We start from the raw sequence: 20623 nt of genomic DNA, 5'->3' as shown, positions 1-20623 counted from the left end.
CAACAAAATTTAGCGTCTTACTTAGGTTGGAAGGTTTTTAAACTTTGGACTGAGCCAGGCGAACGGTTAAATCAGGAGTTTTTTCAAATTAAGATTCTGGGTTTCCAGACAATCTGATCAGCGACTGATCACAGACAAACTGAAAGGCATTTGGTGGGAAGACGTCATATTACCTCCCGTCAGTCCACCTAGCTGCTTGAAACCACCAGCATGAACTCCAGTCCAGGGTCCATAAACTAAAAACACATTTTTGGAAAATTAAAACTGCACAATGATGGATCAGTCTAGTGTTAATGCATACTACTTTTTTAAACACACATACACACACACACACACACACACACACACACACACACACACACACACACACACACACACACACACACACACACACACACACACAGGGCTCTCAAATGCCCTTGCTGCACTTAATTTGTCCTAGGTTTACATTCGGACGGAGACGTCTGTAACTCAGTTTAAAATTCATAAATCATGAGGTCCTTAATCAGAGGTGGGAAGTAACGAAGTACAAATACTATTCAGATTCTGGGTTTCCAGACCATCTGATCAGCGACTGATCACAGACAGCCTGAAAGGCATTTGGTGTGAAGACGTCATATTACCTCCATGTTCATCTTCCCCCTCGGTATCAACACCAGGAACTCCTGTCGAGGGTCCCGTAGCTGAAACAAATTCATGGAAAATTAAAATTGATTATGTCTACTCACACTTCAACACACACACACACACACACACACACACACACACACACACACACACACACACACACACACACAAATAGACTTACATAGGTTCAGACTTCTCAAATGCTCTTGCTGCACTTAATGTACTCGAATACATCTTCCTGGCTTCAAAACAGATTTTTTTGTTTTAAGTGAAAAAGACCTTCAAGGATAAGACTGATGTTATCCTAAATTTGTGGCTGTAAATCAAATATATAGCTTTAATTCTTCAAAAAGGCTAAAGAAATCCTAAAAACCAGCAGGGCTCTGTGATGTGTGGTTTACTGTCGTGAAATACCATGAGTGAATACTGCGTTATGTACTATGGACTACTTTCAGACACAATCATGCACTAGTGAGTAAACGTAATCACTGTGTGTCTATTCTCAGTTTGCTTTGTTTTTAGCTATTTAACTCTTTCTCTTACACTCCATTCCATATATTACATCATAATATCATCATATTATATATCAAATATATGTATTTGTCACTACATTTGTACAACATGTTGCATGTTCTTGCTTTTTTGAGTAACAGCTGTGTGAGAGAATACCGGCGCTCCTACCTTCGTCCATTGTTTTTCTATCAGTCGCTGCCACTGAGGATCAAGTAGCTGTAAAATGAAATGAGGGAATATTAACACTTCTTGTTCACAGGCTTCATGCAGACCTCTGTTGTCTCATGAACACTTACATCATTCACAGAATGCTGTCTTACTATAACAATCAGGACACCAAGAAAAGCAATCATTTGAACAGGTAAACACATTAAGGCTCAGTAATATAGCAACGCCGAAACAAAATTAAATCATTAAAAAAATACCAATATAGGAATGTGTCTGATTATAGAGGCACAGCCAAAATTAAAACTTCCAGGAGTGCATGGCACATAACGAGCTTGTGATGCTCCGTAAAGGTCCAAAGCAGTGGGTGGTTGTTTTTAAAACTACAATGTTGTACTTATTCAGCCTGACACAGTATTTAAGATTATTAGATTATATTAGATTAAGATCATTGGCTGGACCGTGGCTCTGTGGCAACAAGTACAGAGACTCCAAAATCACTACACACAATCAAGGGTCTCGTTATGGTCATTCTTTCATTGGTATTAATCATGAATATCTTTTCTTGTGTAACAGTGGAGTTATTGATTAATATAGGAATATATTAATACAATTAAAAACCACCAAAATTATAAAAAGGCACATATTTTCAAAATAGCTAATGTAGTATGACCATAAGGAGCCCCTTGATGTGTGTAGTGATTTTGGAGTCTCTGTACTGTATAACAGTGGAGTTATTGATTTTTGTTTGCAGTCTTGCTCTTGTCTTGCAATTTGCAGACGGTCCCTGCGCACTCGCCCGGCTGCGCATAGAGATCAATGTTCTTCGTTCAGCTCGGAGGACGGTTTATTTTTGTATAATAAATCGGGGTTTTGGCTTGTAGCTCGTAGTCTATGATATTACGGTCAGAGCCATCATTTGTGTTTGAAAAACGTTTCACTTCTGATTTATTGATCCCGGAAGTTCGACTCTCAGAATATATCTCCAACTTTACCGAACTGTCAAACTGTCAAACGGTTTGGTGAAAACATCTCAGTTTAGTTAATGCATCATTAGTAACAACGGTGATGTCACCAGGAAAGCGTTCTCACACCGTTTTAACGTTAAAATCCGACAGGAAGTTCAAACTATGAAAGTGAAAGTAAGAAAAGAACAAAAAGAAGCGCGTAAATGTCGTTTTACAAACCCTTTTTAAACAGCTCGTAACTTCAGCTGTCAGAGTCCGTCCACTTTTTATGATTGCGGCAAATCATTGATCGCTAAGTTGACAGCACTCTGTTGCTCTCTTGAAAAGTGAAAAAGTGTTTGAAGTGTGTCTTCCCCTTCGAGCCTTCTTCTCCGTTTACTTGGCTGTGACGTGCAGACCGGGCGGTATCAGTGTTGCTATGCTGGACGGCCGCCAGAGGGCGGTAATGGTACACAGCTACAGAGACGAAGAAGAAGAAACACTCCATACCAGTTGGTGGCGCTAATGGGTGAATTTATTGTTTGCTAACCAGCAATAAACCTCAAAGAAGAAGAAACACTCCATACCAGTAGGTAACAGAACATGACTATGGATGGGATGGTCCATTTCGGCGTTAAAGTCCTGCATTAGACCCTGGTTCACCCAACAAAAAGAGAAACTCACAACAACAAACATAGATGCAATGTTTTAGTAGCTTTAATCAGCTTGACGATGTAAAACTAGGAATTCCTCATGGTTCCTACCAGTAAACGATACCTGTTGCTGGACCTGTGTGTAGGCTTTTATTGCCCCAGGATGTGCATGTGAAGGCTCCCTGTGGCTCCTGTGCTGATATCGACATTCAAGGTTGTGTTAACAATTTGAGCTAATTTCTTGCTTGTAGATATTTACATTAGAAAAAGCTTTATATGACACGTTGAGACAGTGACAGTGCAATAATACTGATGTGCACTATGATACTCCTACCTCAGCAGCAGATACACTACTATACCCATACCTGCAAACTCATGAGGGTGGAAAAGGTGACAAACTAAACCGTTGTAGGGGGTCTGGCCTGACATTTGCTTTGCGATGCAGAAAACAGGCGAATTCAACACAGTATTTATGAGTTCTTCTTCTTGAGACTGGCAACAAGAAACGAATCTTTCTCCTCGAGGATTTTGAAGAAGATGTCTTTTCCGTCGCGTCCGGCTGCATTCAGGGGACCTCCGTAGAGTTTTCTCATCTTCTCCCCGGTGGTTGGAATGGCAGACATTCTGTCATAAAATTCTTGCTGGATTACAACTTCTCTCAGGAGATGATCCAAGATTGGTTCAATGTTGTTCACTCTGTCGATCAGATCACACTGGTGTTTATCCACGAAGTGATCGCCTGAGGCTAGAGGGAAAGAAAAATAATTGGATTCAGGTCAACAGCCTACCTGGTGACATCACTTTCTATAACATTTAAGAAATCTACCCATCCAGCCGATCCCAGCTGTCATTGGGCGAAGGCAGGGTTCACCTGGACAGGTAACCAGTCTATCACAGGGAGACATGTAGAGACAGACAGGTAACCAGTCTATCACAGGGCTGACATGTAGAGACAGACGGGTAACCAGTCTATCACAGGGAGACATGTAGAGACAGACAGGTAACCAGTCTATCACAGGGAGACATGTAGAGACAGACAGGTAACCAGTCTATCACAGGGCTGACATGTAGAGACAGACAGGTAACCAGTCTATCACAGGGAGACATGTAGAGACAGACAGGTAACCAGTCTATCACAGGGCTGACATGTAGAGACAGACAGGTAACCAGTCTATCACAGGGCTGATATGTAGAGACAGACAGGTAACCAGTCTAGCACAGGGAGACATGTAGAGACAGACAGGTAACCAGTCTATCACAGGGCTGACATGTAGAGACAGACAGGTAACCAGTCTATCACAGGGAGACATGTAGAGACAGACAGGTAACCAGTCTATCACAGGGCTGACATGTAGAGACAGACGGGTAACCAGTCTATCACAGGGAGACATGTAGAGACAGACAGGTAACAGTCTATCACAGGGCTGACATGTAGAGACAGACAGGTAACCAGTCTATCACAGGGAGACATGTAGAGACAGACAGGTAACCAGTCTATCACAGGGCTGACATGTAGAGACAGACAGGTAACCAGTCTATCACAGGGAGACATGTAGAGACAGACAGGTAACCAGTCTATCACAGGGAGACATGTAGAGACAGACAGGTAACCAGTCTATCACAGGGAGACATGTAGAGACAGACAGGTAACCAGTCTATCACAGGGAGACATGTAGAGACAGACAGGTAACCAGTCTATCACAGGGAGACATGTAGAGACAGACAGGTAACCAGTCTATCACAGGGAGACATGTAGAGACAGACAGGTAACCAGTCTATCACAGGGCTGACATGTAGAGACAGACAGGTAACCAGTCTATCACAGGGAGACATGTAGAGACAGACAGGTAACCAGTCTATCACAGGACTGACATGTAGAGACAGACAGGTAACCAGTCTATCACAGGGCTGACATGTAGAGACAGACAGGTAACCAGTCTATCACAGGGAGACATGTAGAGACAGACAGGTAACCAGTCTATCACAGGGAGACATGTAGAGACAGACAGGTAACTAGTCTATCACAGGGAGACATGTAGAGACAGACAGGTAACCAGTCTATCACTGGGAGACATGTAGAGACAGACAGGTAACCAGTCTATCACAGGGAGACATGTAGAGACAGACAGGTAACCAGTCTATCACAGGGAGACATGTAGAGACAGACAGGTAACCAGTCTATCACAGGGCTGACATGTAGAGACAGACAGGTAACCAGTCTATCACAGGGAGACATGTAGAGACAGACAGGTCTTACCTTGTATGTGACCGGTGTTTTCTTGTGAAAATGAAAGGAGGAAAAGAAAATAGACATCTTTTGACTTCACTCATGAAGATTTTATTATAAATGTATACATTTAAAAATATAAACCATTTTGTGATAAAAGTGATTTTAAAAAAACACACTTGGTATAAATGAAGCTTATGTTATGTTTTCATTTACATAAACTAGACTTTCATTCCATTTGATTATTTGTTGGATAAAAACATGTCTGATGATAACTTGTTCGTTTCTTACATGATTGTCTGATAATTCATTGATTGATCGGGGCTGGACCACATAAGTATACATTTCATTGGATTTAAGAGGAAACGGCTCCATTTAAACATTTCGCGTAGCATTAAAATGAATATCTCCCCAACTTTGATTATATAAAAACTGTTTGTGTTCAGGTAGAATGTAGATTTGGTCTGATGATAAATTTCACTTCTTCTTCTTGAGGTCAGCAATGAGATATTTCTCCCTTTCCTCGAGGATTGCGTAGAAGACGTCTTTGCCGTCAGGTCCGGCAGCAGTCAGGGGACCGGAGTAGAGCTTCCTCATCTTCCCCTGATCAGTGCGGCTCGCCAAGATTTCATCGTAACTCTCTTGTTGGATGATGCCTTTGTCGAGGAGCTCATCAAAAATGGGTTCAATGTTTTTCACTCTTTTGATCAGCTGGAGTCTATGTTTATCCACAAAATGAGCCCCTGAGGAAAGAAGGAGGAATGCCTGATTACAACTTTGTACATTTTCTTCAGAGGAAAAGGTTCATTTTGATGATCAAATAGTGGATTTCGAACTCTGGCATTAAACTACATCTGAAAGAATAAGGGTTCAGTTTACAGCTACGAAGTTACGTGTTCTCCAAATTCTGTAAAGCTCTTGCATCTAAAGTTTCTTCGATACAACATTTTTGGGAGACGCACTTTCATGCCAAGAGTAAGATGAGAAGAAAGATACTATATACTATACTTCTACTATACTACTACCACCACCAAATGCAGTTGGAACCCGAGGGCCTGGGCTGCACCAGATTTCTGCCTAAAAGCCTTTTAAAGCAACACTAAAGAGTATTTAGTGCCTTAAAATAATGTTTCCAAAATAGTTTCAGTGGTTCATCACCTCAAAATCCGTCTTAACACAGACTCTGGCAAAACTTCAATATTAATGCTATTAGACCTCAGTGCTGCATTTGACACTGTCGACCACTCAATACTTTTGGACAGGTTGGAAAACTGGGTGGGGCTCTCAGGCACAGTCTTAAGCTGGTTCAAGTCATATCTACAAGATAGGAACTATTTTGTTTCCATTGGCGACTTTGTATCAGAACCTACCAATGTAACGTGTGGAGTCCCCCAAGGTTCAATCTTGGGGCCGACTTTATTCAACATCTACATGCTCCCACTAGGACAAATCATGCAAAATAATAACATTGACCACCATTGCTATGCCGATAACACCCAAATCTATGTAGCACTATCACCAAACGACTATCGCCCCATAGATCTTCTGTGCCAGTGCATTGAGCAAGTCAAAGACTGGATGTGCCAAAACTTCCTACAACTAAATGAGGACAAAACTGAGATAATTGTTTTTGGTGCTAAAAAAGAAAGGTTTAAAATAATTCAACACTTTCTCTCTCTGTCCCTGAAAACCTCAAACAAAGCCAGAAATCTTGGGGTTATTATGGATTCTGATTTACATTTCGACAGTCACGTTAAATCAGTAACAAAATCAGCCTTCTATCACCTAAAAAATGTAGCAAGACTTAGAGGGCTCATGTCAGCTCAAGACTTAGAAAAACTTGTACATGCCTTTATTACTAGTAGGCTAGACTACTGTAATGGTCTCCTTGCAGGTCTTCCGAAAAAAACTGTCAGGCAGCTACAGCTTGTTCAGAATGCTGCTGCTAGAGTTCTTACAAAGACCAAAAAATGTGAGCACATTACACCAATTCTTAAATCCTTACATTGGCTCCCTGTATGTCAGAGGATTGATTTCAAAATCCTCCTGCTCACATATAAATCACTACATGGTCTAGGACCGAAGTATATCACTGATATGCTCCCACTAGGGATGTCCCGATCCAGCTTTTTGCACTTCCGATCCGATACCGATATTGTAGCTTTTAGTATCGGCCGATACCGATACCGGCCGATCCAAGCATGTATTAAAGATTAAAGATGCCGGTTGATGGAAATGATCCAAAATTAGGGGCTGGAAAAATATGTCTGGAAAATGATGAGCATCACATTAATAGCTACAGATACTGTAAAACACTACAACGACATGAGTGCATATATTGTCTTATTTTATCAAGTAAAATATAAGTTATAGGTTTACTCAACAGCCTAATAGTTCATAGAAATTCAGGTAGAAATAGGTTAACTCAGAGTTCCACATCTTATCAAAAACAATCCTCCCCCCACAGGGAGTCCCTTGCTTTGCATTCACACTGCACACGTGCACTACACACGTCATCACGTCCTAATACTACACACACAATATGGCTTGATGCTGTTTTGAAGGAGTGCATATATTTATCGACAACACTCGACCTGCATCAGCGCATGTGCGCACGAGCGGATCTGTGCGAGCAGGCAGCGCGGAAGCCGGTTCCGGTACTGGTCCGGTTCCGCTCACACCACGAGTCTGAAGAGTGCAACAGCTTATCAAAATACAGTGTCAACTCTGTGTTTTCAAAGTAGAAAGCGACATCGTGGTGGTTTAACGAGGCGGAACGGCATCAGAACAACATCAAGCGCGTAAAGTTCACGAAGGAGAACGTAGCGGGAGCGCGCGGCGAGGATTGTTGTGGCTGCGCGTCTTGCGGAGCAAGTCTACTGTGCTGCGCGGAGGCGCACCTAATGTAAATGTTTATTGATTTATGAATTAATTGATAGGTGGCTTATTTTTGGCGTATTGATTTTATGGCCTGTACAATGGTAGGGGAAACACTGGACATGCACAGACAAGTCCGTCTTGTTGTTGTTTAGTGGATGCTGGACAGGTCGCGAGGTGTGCGCTAGGTGTGCTGGAAAACGCGGACCGGTTTTTGGGGAAAAACGGAATAAAACTGGAATGGATTACCTACATCGGTGCGCTGGAAAACACGGACCGGAGTTTAAAAAAAAAACTGGATCGGGAGTCCGGATCGGGATTTTCCCGTGCAGGCCGATCCGATATCGATATGCATTTTTTGCTAATATCGGCGGCCGATCCGATCCAAATATCGGATCGGGACATCCCTAGCTCCCACTACATAAGCCTTCTAGACCACTAAGATCTTCTGAGACCAATCTGTTAGTGATTCCCAGAGTAAACAACAATCACGGGAGAGCATCATTTAGTCACTATGCAACAAATAGCTGGAATAAACTTCCTGAAGATGTAAGACTTGCCCCAACTCTGACCACTTTTAAAACTAGACTGAAAACGTTCATGTTCACCATAGCTTTCTGCTAAATCTTTTAATGTCTGCACTGTTATTAATTATTGCAATTATTTTTGTTCTTGTTTTTATTCTCCTTTTCTTTCTGTAATGCATTTTTAATTTTGCCTTCATTTTCTTTAAATTCTTCTATTTTTTTCCACTTTATTGTATTACAGGTTATGATGTGAAGCACTTTCAGTCTGCCTTGTGTATGAAATGTGCTATACAAATAAAGTTGCCTTGCCTTGCCTTGCCAAAACCGGGTGAACGGGACTTCAGCACTCGCTCTGCAGCCCTCTATTGGCTGTAACCGCACTATGTAACTTTGCCTCGTCGGGTAGTGTTTTTGTAGTTCTAATAAGACTACAAATTTGACCTGCTTTACGGCAAGCGTTACAAAAGCCGGTAGTTGGAGGCTCTGCATGGAGATCAGTGGGAGAACACCCGGCAGGTGCGTAGAAGATATTTTTGCAGCTAGGTAGTTTTTAAATTGGTATCATGGCAGAGCCTGCAAAGAAAAGGAGGAGTATAATGTCTGATGAGGCGAAGAAAAGAAAACGGGAGCATGACAAATAAAGAGCTTGTATGAGAGTGAATATCGGACCGGCTCACACTCGAGAGCTGAAGGAGGCTACAAAATGCAAGACGGATGGTGACTTGGCTTTGTTGCTGCTGGACTTGTAAATAATACCGGTAATCATTTTTTTCCCAACAGTGTGCATCTGTGTACAATACATTGTCGATTATTTTATTGGCTCCTGTTAGCTAAGGTGTTAGCTATTGTGCTAATATATATATATGTAACTATCGCTATGGCTAGGATAGGAGAGTCAAAAATATGCCGCGATCTAACGTTCACTTTGCTTTCCGTGTGACGTATTCAAAGAGTGTCGGAATTTGAGCTTGTGGCTTAAAAACAATTATGAAAGGTGAACTTTAGCTCGTTTTGCATATTTACTCTTCAACAAGTGAAGTTGCTGTTCATCATATACGTGTTGCTGCTTATGTTGGCGCCCTCGTAGAGCAACTAGCCTTTTTATCTTCATCTATTGGATTTACGTTCTCAGCTGTTAAACGCTCTGGTGGCACGTCGCCATAGTAACGCGTCTTCAAAACGTCGACGTAAACAAACACAGTGTCGTGCGCGCGCATAAAAAGGATGCCGAAATAAGACATAATGACGATTTGTAAAATAAATAAAAAAAATCCAAAGCCATGGTTTGTTAGGTCTGTCTGAAAGATTTTATGAGCAAATAACTTGTGCTGGATACTCCTGAATTTTATTTATTTGTCTTTTAAGAGACATTTCTCTCTCTTGCACTATTGATTATTTTGTTAAGGGGTTTGTTCAATATGCAATACGTCAACTCACAACACCTTAAGCTAAATCTGTAATTATTATTACTATTATTATTTATATAAATGGTATAATTAAATTGTAATAATAAATATATATATATATTATTATGGAGACACATAATATACAAACATAATATTACACATAGAAACAGCTCGTCCTCAATGCTTAAAAAACACACAAATGTTGGTTCCAATATTTCCAATATTAATATGTCTCGTGTTAAAAACAACTCGTGGTCACCGGAAGCAGGTGTGGAGGACTTCAGTCCAGCGATGTCTGCAACTGTCATATAGGAAGCACGGTTACATCCTGATAACTGACTAAAACACCGTTTATGAATATTTAATATGCTGCTAGGTTTTATCAACCCACTCCTGGACCAAACCGACTCTTCGGTCAGACTGTTGAGCCGTGTCTTACCTTGTATGTGACCAGTGTTTTGGTATTCTTCTGAAAAAGAAAAAGGAGGAAAAGAAAAGAGACATATTTTGGCTTCACTCATGATACATATTTGAGTGACGTTGAAAGTTAAAAGTGTTTAATAGGCTGTGCAGATGAATTCTGGTGATATTATTAAAATCTGACCTTTTCTAATCATATGGTTCCATACTGTTTGAAGCTCTTTACTGTGTTTGAGCTTGAGTGCAAAGTCTGCGTCTGGATTTCTTATGAACACTTCGGAGTAATTTGGCTTACTGCTTTCATATATGAGCTGTATGTACTGAGGAAAAAAAATAAATTATGGGAAAAGGAAGTTAGACTTTCAGCATCCGGAGTTTGCAACAGCGATTAGTAAGTTTTTTTTCTCATCTAAATCAAAGACATGAACAGAAGGGGGCAAAAATGATAACTGCCAAATATTGGTAAAATGTCATGATTTCAGATATTTAAATGTATTATTTAAATATTCATAATAACATAACGCTCACATTGTTCATAGATATTTAAAGCAACACTAAAGAGTATTTAGTGCCTTAAAATAATGTTTCCAAAATAGTTTCAGTGGTTCATCACCTCAAAAAAGCAATCGCTCTGCAGCCCTCTATCAGCTGTAACCGCACTATGTAACTTTGCCTCGTAGGGTAGTGGTTTTGTAGTTCTACAATTGTAATGAGACTACAATTTGACCTGCTTTACGGCAAGCGTTACAAAAGCCGGTAGGTGGAGGCTCTGCGTGGAGATCAGTGGGAGAACACCCGGCAGGTGCGTAGAAGATACTTTGCAGCTAGGTAGTTTTTAAATTGGTGTCATGGCAGAGCCTGCAAAGAAAAGGAGGAGTATAATGTCTGATGAGGCGAAGGAAAGAAAACGGGAGCATGACAAATAAAGAGCTTGTATGAGAGTGAATATCGGACCGGCTCACACTCAAGAGCTGAAGGAGGCTACAAAATGCAAGACGGATGGGGACTTGGCTTTGTTGCTGCTGGACTTGTAAATAATACCGGCAATAATTTTTTTTCCAACAGTGTGCATCTGTGTACAATACATTGTCGATTATTTTATTGGCTCATGTTAGCTAAGGCGTTAGCTATTGTGCTACTATATATATGTAACTATCGCTATGGCTCATGTTAGCTAATCTTAGCTAAGGCGTTAGCTACTCTACCTTGTCACTGGACATCGTCCAGGCTAAATTATTTATGACGGCAGTAATGGACAATTCCCTTCCAACCTGTAGGGGGACCGAAGAGGAAAAGTTCTTAAGTGTTGCTTTAAATAAAAAGGTTGATTTTAGGTTTGAAGCACTGAAATTATCTTATTTCAGTCAAACATACTTTAGGACGAACTTCTGCACCGTGGAAATCTGCTGTGAGGATGAAACGATCTTCCATTTTCAGGTACTCCTGTGGCGGCGGCTTTTTGATGATTTTGTATCCGTAGCTCTTGTCCAGTTGCTGTTGGGACAAAAACATGAGTTGCCTGTGCTGTGTTTTCATCATGTGATTTGTGGAATTAGTGACGGTAAGATATGAAATAACCTGTTGTAGACCAGGATCACGTGGGATCAGATAAACATGGAGTGTGAGGAATGCTGTGTTGATCTTGTATATTAAAACTTCACACCGTATCTTGAATGGGATGCCAAGTTTCACCAGGAATGCTCTGATAGAGAAAACTGGTTCGGACAGTTTGACGTGGTGCGATGTGACCTCGGACACTTTCTCCACGACATCTCCAGAGTCCTCTATGTGCAGGACTGCAAACTTGTCCCATATTTCAGGGTTGTCGTCTGCACAACATAAGAGCACATAACATAAGGATTGCATCAGCTGTTGTACACATGCTGTCTGGAATTTAAAGATTGAATTTCAGCTGTCTAAAAGTTACTCAAATGTGACCCGCCATGGCAAAACCAGCGAATTCGCGTAAATGACGAAATAAGCTTTTTTTTTTCAAAATGAGTGATTTTCGTTTTTTTTTTGCAGAATATGCAAGTTGAGATCATGAAGAAGCCACTCCATGTTTCAGATAACAGTATTGGTTGTCGTAAAAGTATACATTTTGTATTTGTAGTTTCTCAAAAAATCTGCAGTTGCCCGTTTCCCTGCAGGGGCATGACGGCGATGCAGTTCATTTCCATACTGATTACCGTTGGCCATTCACGCGCTGTTATGTTAGAAGCGAAACACATGGCTACTGATACAGCGTCCACGTCGGCCGCAGCGGCGCTGGAGCGGAAGATATCAGACGCTTTATCTACGGTTACATTTCAACGGGATAAAGACAGCGAAATGGAGGAAATCTGTAACTTTGACTGCAAATGCTACAGAAGAAGAAAGGAGAACTCTCTCCTTGGAAGACTTTCATGTAGCGACAAACTTTCTCAAGAGCTTATGTACAGCATACGGATGGATTCTTTAGCTGCCGAAAAAGAGCAAACGGACATACAGTACTTACGTCGGAAATGACTGCATCCACCAAAAAGCCGCAGATGAAAAGAAAGTCCGCCCGGACCTCTTATTTCATCAGAGCCAACGAAGTCTGAAGGAATACTTTTTAGTTTCTTCTGGGGTGAGTTTCCGTTAACATCCAAGTTATCTACTTTGCTTAGCTGGCTAAGCTAGCTCAGTACTGTCGTTTTAAAAGTATATGCACATCGAAACTAAGCTGTAATGGGAGGTCTTTGGCTCGTAATGTGGGCATCTGATTTAACAGTAAGCTGCCAAGGGGCACGTTCTGTCCACTTACCTATGCAGATCCAGTGTGGCAGCTGTACTTCAAATAGCTTCCCGGCGATGACTGTGATGTTCATTAGGGGACCTGCAGGCATGTATTGCATCGACTCCATCCTCTGCATATGTCCTTCCCAAGAGCAGAACTGATACTTTAAGCTGACCTTTTCCTTGCAGACCCAGCGCAAGCCAGAGACGCTGCATTCAAAGTTTCCCGCGTCAGACTGTAGGCTACAGCAAGCCATGGATAAATAAGAAATGAAATAAAAAAGATGAGCATATATCCCTAGAATATAGTTCCAGTTTGCTGTGATGCAGAATTTAGGACGTTATTCTTTTTTCACCTGTACGTCGGAGCCTCATCTGCATCTGCACTGTTCACGTCAGGTTCAACTTTAGTCCAGTCGCTGCAGTCCTGCTGCAGAGGACAAAGATGTTTGGAAATAAGTGGAGATGGGGCTTTTTGCAACATCACATAAATGAACAAAGCAAAGTGATGAACTGATGTGAGGATTACCATAACGTTTTCATCACCCTCAGGCTCCATGCGTCCCGGAGGCCCTTGTGAAGACATGTCTGAATTTGTTTCAAATTGTTATTTTGATATTTAAGGTCATGTGATTAATGTGGTATTTAACTTGAAATATTTCAAGTGAATAATTAGCATGAGGGGGAAAGCCTGTCAGCACTGAGATTCTCACTGAGATTGTAGTGGTTTCGCAGAGGTCTACGATAGTCTGGTTGGGTCTAATGTGAGGTTCTAAGTGGAGGAACCAGAGACTGTCTACGGTCCATCAACAAGGTCGCTCCTGTATTTATGTCTAAATTATGTTATTTTAAGTGTTGATGGAGCAGCTACAGTGTTTACAAATCGTCATCATTATGTAGTTAGTTCGGCAGCCTTTTTGTGTTGCAATTAAAGTCCTGGAGAATAATAATTCAAGGAAAAGTCTGAGGATCACCAAAGTGATTACGATGCATCCTCAAAGCACAATGAATGTGGAAACAACATTTCTTGGCACTCCATGCAAGAGTTCACTGGTACTTGAGGGAAAAGTCCAGGATCATCAAAGATCTCTGGACAAAATGTAATTGTGATGCATCCATCCAATAATGGTCCAGTGTGTCCGTCACACCGAAGGACAAACACCGACGTTACCATGGAGCCCCTTGCATGGCTGAAACACTGACTGATCTGATCTAATTGAAGCATGTGCTTCAACAGACCACACATTCAAATGGCTGTTTGACCGTCCACATGCAATTTGATTTAAGAAAAAAAAGGCATTAAAGTGTAATAAACAAAAACAAACTTGCCTTTGGATCCTGACCTAACGTCAAACAACCTCTGCACCAGATCACTCCTGTTCATCTGCGTTAAAACCTCCCTGGTCACCTCCAAAGCCTGTTGGCCGTAGGTCTCCATCATCAGCTCCACTATCTCGGCTTTGCCTGCCAGCTCCATTCTCTGTCTGGAGATTCTTGGGAGGCCTTTCTCCATTTTACTGTCCTGCAAGACATGCTTGAATTTCTCGAGCTCATCGTAGTTGAAATCTTCCAGCGTTTCCAAAAGCTTCAACTGGACTGACATTTTCTCTGAGGAGGAAGAAAAGAGAAAATAACTGACCGATTCCAAATCAGACTTTAAAAGACTTAGTTGCTTTTGAACAAAATATAAATAAATAATTAGAAAATAACATATTCTGCTTCAGAACACTATACTCACTCAATACAGAAGCCATGCAACAAATACTTCCTTTGATAAGATTATAATGTGAAATTGTGTCAAAACTATTTAATTGAATATTCATTGTGTACCAATCCACAATAATATTGCATGATAAACACGGCACCCAGTAGCCTGATCATACCAATAACTGTCAATTATTCAACCATTCCTCAATTGACGGTCATTCATGTGCAATAACAACATCAAAATGTCATATATTCTATTATACAATAATGTGAACTCAACTACTCAGTCTGTCCTTGATTACATTTTTAAATAGTAGTATTTTTTTAATATATGTTATTTATTACATTCTGTTTTGCCTCTTGTTGTTGCACTATCCTCTTTGCTGCTGTAATCCTGTAAATGTCCCTGCCGTGGGACTAATAAAGGTTTATCTTATCGTAACAGAGGTGCTGATTAAAGTCAACAGCAAAATGTGATTATTTGGCCTACATGTACTGTATTTTACTATAAATTGTACATTTAAAAAGAATTACACCAAATTAATTCCAGTGACTTCACAAAAATCAAAGAGGCTGGATTCAATTGGCTGATGCTGCATGTTATTGCTTTGCTGCCCTTTTTATTCATTTTAAAACAAATAACAACAAGTTTTAACCACTTTCTTTAAAATATATTTCTATTTTTCTCTCTGACCTTTGAATCCTGAGTTGGACATTCCCGTCACCAGATCAGTCCTGTTCATGTCCCTTAAAATGTCGATGGTCACCTCCCAAGACTGCAAACCACAGATCTCCACCATCAGTTTCACCAGTAGGTCTGCGCTGTACCATGTTTCCCAGTTTATGTGTCGGACCCTCTTCATGAAGAGCGTTAGCTTCAGCAACCACTTGAATTTCTTCAGCTCCTCCTCACTCAAAGTCTTCACTGTTTCCAAAAGAATCCGTTTCAAATCCTGTGTAAACGTGTAATTTCCCAATTGGGACGGTTAAAGATTAATTTATCTGCATTTTGTCAGTGTTATAGACGTCGAGTGTAAATGTTATAAGATTAGTTTTTTCTGCATGATCACTCAAGACAATGATACACTACTATCTTTTCTACTGATTTCATTTTCTTTTGAAGTATTAAGTGTTTTAATTTCTTAACATCAAAGTCAAATATGAGTCCCTCCATCCTTTAATTCATGTTAATTAATAACTCCTTTCTGATCTCAACGCATCATGTTTCTGTAACAGGAGCTCAAAGAAACGGTTTTCTCTCTTTTCCATCATAACATTATAACTTAAGTGCTCAACATTAACAGTGAGAGGCAATTTAAAACACTCACTGTTTGTTTTGTTTCATCATTTATGATGATTTAAAATGTAAAATATAGTCATACTCACGTTCAGCAACAGTGAAGGTTGATGTTCATCCACAAAGTGTTGCTCTGAGGAGAAAAGACATTCAATAACTCAGACAATTCAAATCTATCTAATTGAATCACTAATAATCACTTTTAATGAGACACAGTTGCTTCAAAAGAAAATAAAAGAATTTCAGTACAAAACACAGAACTCAATCCGATTTACCTTTTTATTATTATGAATTATATAAATAATTTATTAGACACATGATTATGTTGTTTTTGTTTTAATCTTTACAATCGCACCATTTATACTGGACTTTGTGGCATAACGCCGCCACCACGCCTCCATTCTGTCTCTGTACCTTTGACACCAAAAAGAAAGAAGGAGTGATCATCCTGCAACGAGAAGGCGGAGTAAAGGGGCTTATGTCTTACCTGTGAGTCCTGAACTGGGCTTTGGTAACCTCTGTATCAGATCTGTCCTGTTCATTTGTTTAAAAGCCTCCGTGGTTAACTCCACAAACTGTTGGCCGTAGGTCTCCATCATCAGATACACGGTTATCCTTCTGTCTTTACTATAAATGTCTCCTATCATAAATGGGAAGGATGAGAGGTTCTTCTGATGGACAATCAACATCAGGAACCTCCTGAATTCCTCAAAGCTCAGATCATCCAAATCATTCAGGGTTTCCAAAATCAGCTGTTGAACAGCTACTCTTGTCGCTACCTTAAAAAAATAATACGTTCATTAAATAAATATGTCAACCATGAATGAACCTGCATTAGGTGAATGAAAGCTGTGTTTAACTCAGTCAGACAGATGTTACATTACTCACTATCCTGATCAATCCAGACCGGTGTTCACCTGAGTCTTGCTCTGAGGGGAAAAGTGGTAAAAGTCATTGATTCAACATTTTGGGGATTTTGACATGTTTTTGTCTTTATTGTTATTACTTTTGGGTCCTGAGCTGCTGTCTGACAGCCTCTGCACCAGATCAGTCCTGTTGATCTCCTCCAAAACCTCCTTGGTCTTATTCACAGCCTCTTCGTTGTAGCGCAACACCGTTAGAAACACCATGTCCTGATGTCCTGTTATCTCAAACAGCATGGATGGGAGCCCAAACTGATGCAAGTCAGTTTGAGACAAGAGGACCTTCTTGAAATCCCCAAGCTCCCCGTCACTCAAATCAGCCAGCGTTTCCAAAAGCAGCTCTATAAAAGACGCCGCCGTCTCCACCTGGAAAATTCAAAGGAAATGTTCATGAAGCAAAAGTTAAATTTCTCTGCTGGGATGATTATAGATTTTACTCTTTAAATATCATCAATGTCTGTTTTAGAAACATGGATGTGGAGAACATCATCCAAACTTCACAAGATAGTGAAACAACTGATGTTTGTCCACTTGACTGTTTACTGATGTAGATGTACATATTTCTTTGGCAACTTCTCTTTTATAACTACTGTATTTCTGTTAACGGGTTCCTGACTTTTATTTTATTACCTGCTTAAAGGATCATACTGTCACGCCGGTGTGGTAATGTCTTGTCTTGGGGTTTTGTCTTGTCATTTCCTGTCTTATTTTGAATATAACTCCCTTCTCGTTTCAGGTCACTTGCTCTTCCTCATGTGTTTCCCTGGTCTGATGTCATCCCTGATCCCTGATTGTTGCCACCTGTTGCTCGTTATCCCTCTGTGTATTTAAGTCTGCGTCTCCCCTTGTCTTGTGCCAGTTCGTCCTGTCTCTCGTCACGATCCACGTCACGGTCCACGTCACGTCACGTCACGTCATGTAAAGTTAAGTTTGTATTTTTGTAGTTTTGTTTGTAGCCTTGTTTTTTCCTCCCGGTGGAGTGATTTTGTGTTTATACTGTTTAAGTTGAGAATAAAAGCCTTTTTACTGCTACTGCCCTGCATCTGAGTCCTCCCTCCATGCCCAAGTCTGACAGAACGAACTGGCCAGTAAGGACCCAGCAGAGCAGCAGCAGCAGCTAAGAAACATGGACCCAGCCATCTTCCTGATGGAGCTCAATGAGGTTGTGGACAACCTCCAGTACCTCCAAGCCTGCCACGACTTGGCAGACACCAAGGAGGAGAGGAGGATTGTCCGGAAGGAGGCTAGGGAGCTGGTTTCCTCCAGGCGGTGGCTCAGGGGCTCTCTGCCTGACTGGGTTATACACCTGGTTTCCGCCCCTGAACCCCGGCCATCCTCGGCTCCAGCCATGCTACTAGCCCAGGCCTCAGCTCCAGCCGTGCATCCAGTCCAGGCCTCAGCCACAGCCAAGCATCCAGTCCAGGCCTTAGCCACAGCCAAGCATCCAGTCCAGGCCTTAGCCACAGCCAAGCATCCAGCCCAGGCCTTAGCCACAGCCAAGCATCCAGCCCAGGCCTTAGCCACAGCCAAGCATCCAGCCCACGCCTCGGTCACAGCCCTTGTCTCGGCCTGTGGTCTTCAGTCGGCGGCTCGGCCGACACCTGCCATTAGCCTTCAGTCGGCGGTCCGGTCGACACCTGCCAGTGGTCTTCAGTCGGCGGTCCGGTCGACACCTGCCAGTGGTCTTCAGTCGGCGGTCCGGTCGACACCTGCCATTGGCCTTCAGTCGGCGGTCCAGTCGACACCTGCCATTGGCCTTCAGTCGGCGGTCCGGTCGACACCTGCCAGTGGCCTTCAGTCGGCGGTCCGGTCGACACCTGCCAGTGGTCTTCAATCGGCGGTCCGGTCGACACCTGCCATTGGCCTTCAGTCGGCGGTCCGGTCGACACCTGCCAGTGGTCTTCAGTCGGCGGTCCGGTCGACACCTGCCATTGGCCTTCAGTCGGCGGTCCGGTCGACACCTGCCATTGGCCTTCAGTCGGCGGTCCGGTCGACACCTGCCATTGGCCTTCAGTCGGCGGTCCGGTCGACACCTGCCAGTTCGTTCCTGTCTCTCGTCACGATCCACGTCACAGTCCACGTCACGTCACGTCATGTAAAGTTAAGTTTGTATTTTTGTAGTTTTGTTTGTAGCCTTGTTTTTTGTTTACATTTTGTTCATATTCAATAAACTTTACAGAATTTACCTGAAAATGTCAAGTTTAGTTAAAACCCACCTCGTAGTTAAAATCCTCCTTCTAGCTTTAAATTCAGTTCTTGTAAGGAACTATTTTCCCAGGCGTAATAACATTCAGCCCAACGGCTGTGTTGGAGCCATTCTTTATTTTGTTTCTAGTCACCTATTTTAAGACATTAGAAATGGCACCACCTGGTGTTGACCGGTGGTAGTGACAGGAGGCCTTTATGATTTGATTAGGTCTCTGATGACAGGCAGGTGTGCAGACCAACAAGCGAATGCTGAGAGAGCACACAGTTTTTACTGCTCTGTTTTGTTCTCCATTTATGTCGATACCAACCCTAAGTAACACTTAGAATGCTACATTTTAGATATCACAACAGATTGTGATATTAGCGTATGTTTTGTTTATTTGTACTTTTTAGTTTAATTCAATTGGTGCATGTTAGAGCTGCGAGCCAACACAAGCACACACTCGCACACAATCCACCCATAACCAACCGGACAGACGACAAGCAAGCAACAACCAAGTAAGTGCAAACTCAAAGCACGTAAGAACCCTCTTGACAGCATAAAGGCTTTAGCTAAGCAGAAGAACTCGTAGAAGCTATTGACCTAACAGGCTGTCTTTGCTCTGTTGTGATTGACAACAGTACCAGAACCTTTATAATATACAGTACCAGTTCTATTATTGATGAATCTGTCGATTCTTCCCTTCATTTATTAACTTTAGTTATATAATTTGGTCTATAATATTTCAGAAAATGGTTAAAGGTACCCATCACTATTCCCTTACATCTACATTGATATCTTCAAATGTTTTGTCTGACCAACAGCCCAAAACCCAAAGAGATGCAGTTAATGATCTAAAACAGAGAAAAGATCAATCAATGTAGACGAATCCATTGTTTTAGAATCCAAGTCAGACGTTACATCACTCACCTTCTGGATCAGCACAGGACAATGTTCATCCACACAGTATCGCTCTGAAGAGAGAGGAAATGTAAAATGATCACATAATCACTGTCAGAATAGAAGAATTAGAATGTTACATGTCAATGCAAAATAAACTGAAAATCTCCTTATTAATATCATAAAGATCAATTACCGGTTTCACCTGATAAACGTCTCAAATGCTCTCGCTGCACTTAATTCTTCCTATAGATTTACATTCAGACTGAGACTTCTAACTCTTTATAATTATCTTTTTTAATTATTAGATTAATTCAACCTCCCAGTACGAACACCTGAATAGTCTTTGTTTGAATCATTAGGTCCTTAATCAGAGGTGGGAAGTAAACTTAAGTAGAATTTTCAGGTATCTGTACTTTAGTATTTATTTCACGGACAACGTTTTACTGTTACTCCCTACATTTTCAAACATATCTGTACTTTTTC

The 20623-nt window shown here is 41.4% G+C and overlaps 4 protein-coding genes across 4 annotated transcripts in view; all 4 read right to left on the bottom strand.

The window, feature by feature from the left end:
• LOC311025030 (uncharacterized protein) overlaps positions 1-1325 on the bottom strand; it is a 375179-nt gene extending 373854 nt beyond the window's left edge. The window contains exons 1-3 of the mRNA XM_084027699.1: positions 1309-1325; positions 624-683; positions 174-236 (exon numbers count right to left, since the gene is read on the bottom strand). Of these exons, the coding sequence (XP_083883825.1) occupies positions 174-236; positions 624-683; positions 1309-1318 (133 nt within the window). The 5' untranslated portion in view covers positions 1319-1325. The remainder of the gene's footprint in view (positions 1-173; positions 237-623; positions 684-1308) is intronic.
• A 3980-nt stretch (positions 1326-5305) lies between these two features.
• The window catches only part of LOC311025004 (NACHT, LRR and PYD domains-containing protein 1b allele 5-like), a 174164-nt gene continuing 158846 nt past the window's right edge, over positions 5306-20623 (bottom strand). The window contains exon 15 of the mRNA XM_084027661.1: positions 5306-5875. Within this exon, the coding sequence (XP_083883787.1) occupies positions 5610-5875 (266 nt within the window). The 3' untranslated portion in view covers positions 5306-5609. The remainder of the gene's footprint in view (positions 5876-20623) is intronic.
• On the bottom strand, positions 8995-13708 carry LOC311024823 (NACHT, LRR and PYD domains-containing protein 1 homolog; the record flags this gene model as incomplete). Its single annotated transcript, XM_084027399.1, has 9 exons — positions 8995-9019; positions 10192-10243; positions 10382-10411; positions 10547-10682; positions 11737-11856; positions 11941-12191; positions 13151-13365; positions 13479-13552; positions 13652-13708. The coding sequence occupies 9 exons, from the start codon at positions 13706-13708 to the stop codon at positions 8995-8997; spliced, it is 960 nt and encodes a 319-aa protein (XP_083883525.1).
• Positions 13157-17022, bottom strand: LOC311025025 (uncharacterized protein). The gene is made up of 7 exons (XM_084027694.1): positions 17015-17022; positions 16614-16905; positions 16216-16259; positions 15524-15782; positions 13652-14730; positions 13479-13552; positions 13157-13365 (listed from the first exon to the last, which is right to left on the bottom strand). Exons 2-5 carry the CDS (start codon positions 16813-16815, stop codon positions 14405-14407), a joined length of 831 nt encoding a protein of 276 aa, XP_083883820.1. The 5' UTR covers positions 16816-16905; positions 17015-17022; the 3' UTR covers positions 13157-13365; positions 13479-13552; positions 13652-14404.

Source organism: Eutrigla gurnardus (genome assembly GCF_963514095.1).
Source record: "Eutrigla gurnardus genome assembly, chromosome: 14".
Lineage (NCBI taxonomy): Eukaryota > Metazoa > Chordata > Actinopteri > Perciformes > Triglidae > Eutrigla > Eutrigla gurnardus.
Note: the sequence above shows the minus strand (reverse complement) of the source record. Positions and strands in the feature narration are given on the sequence as shown.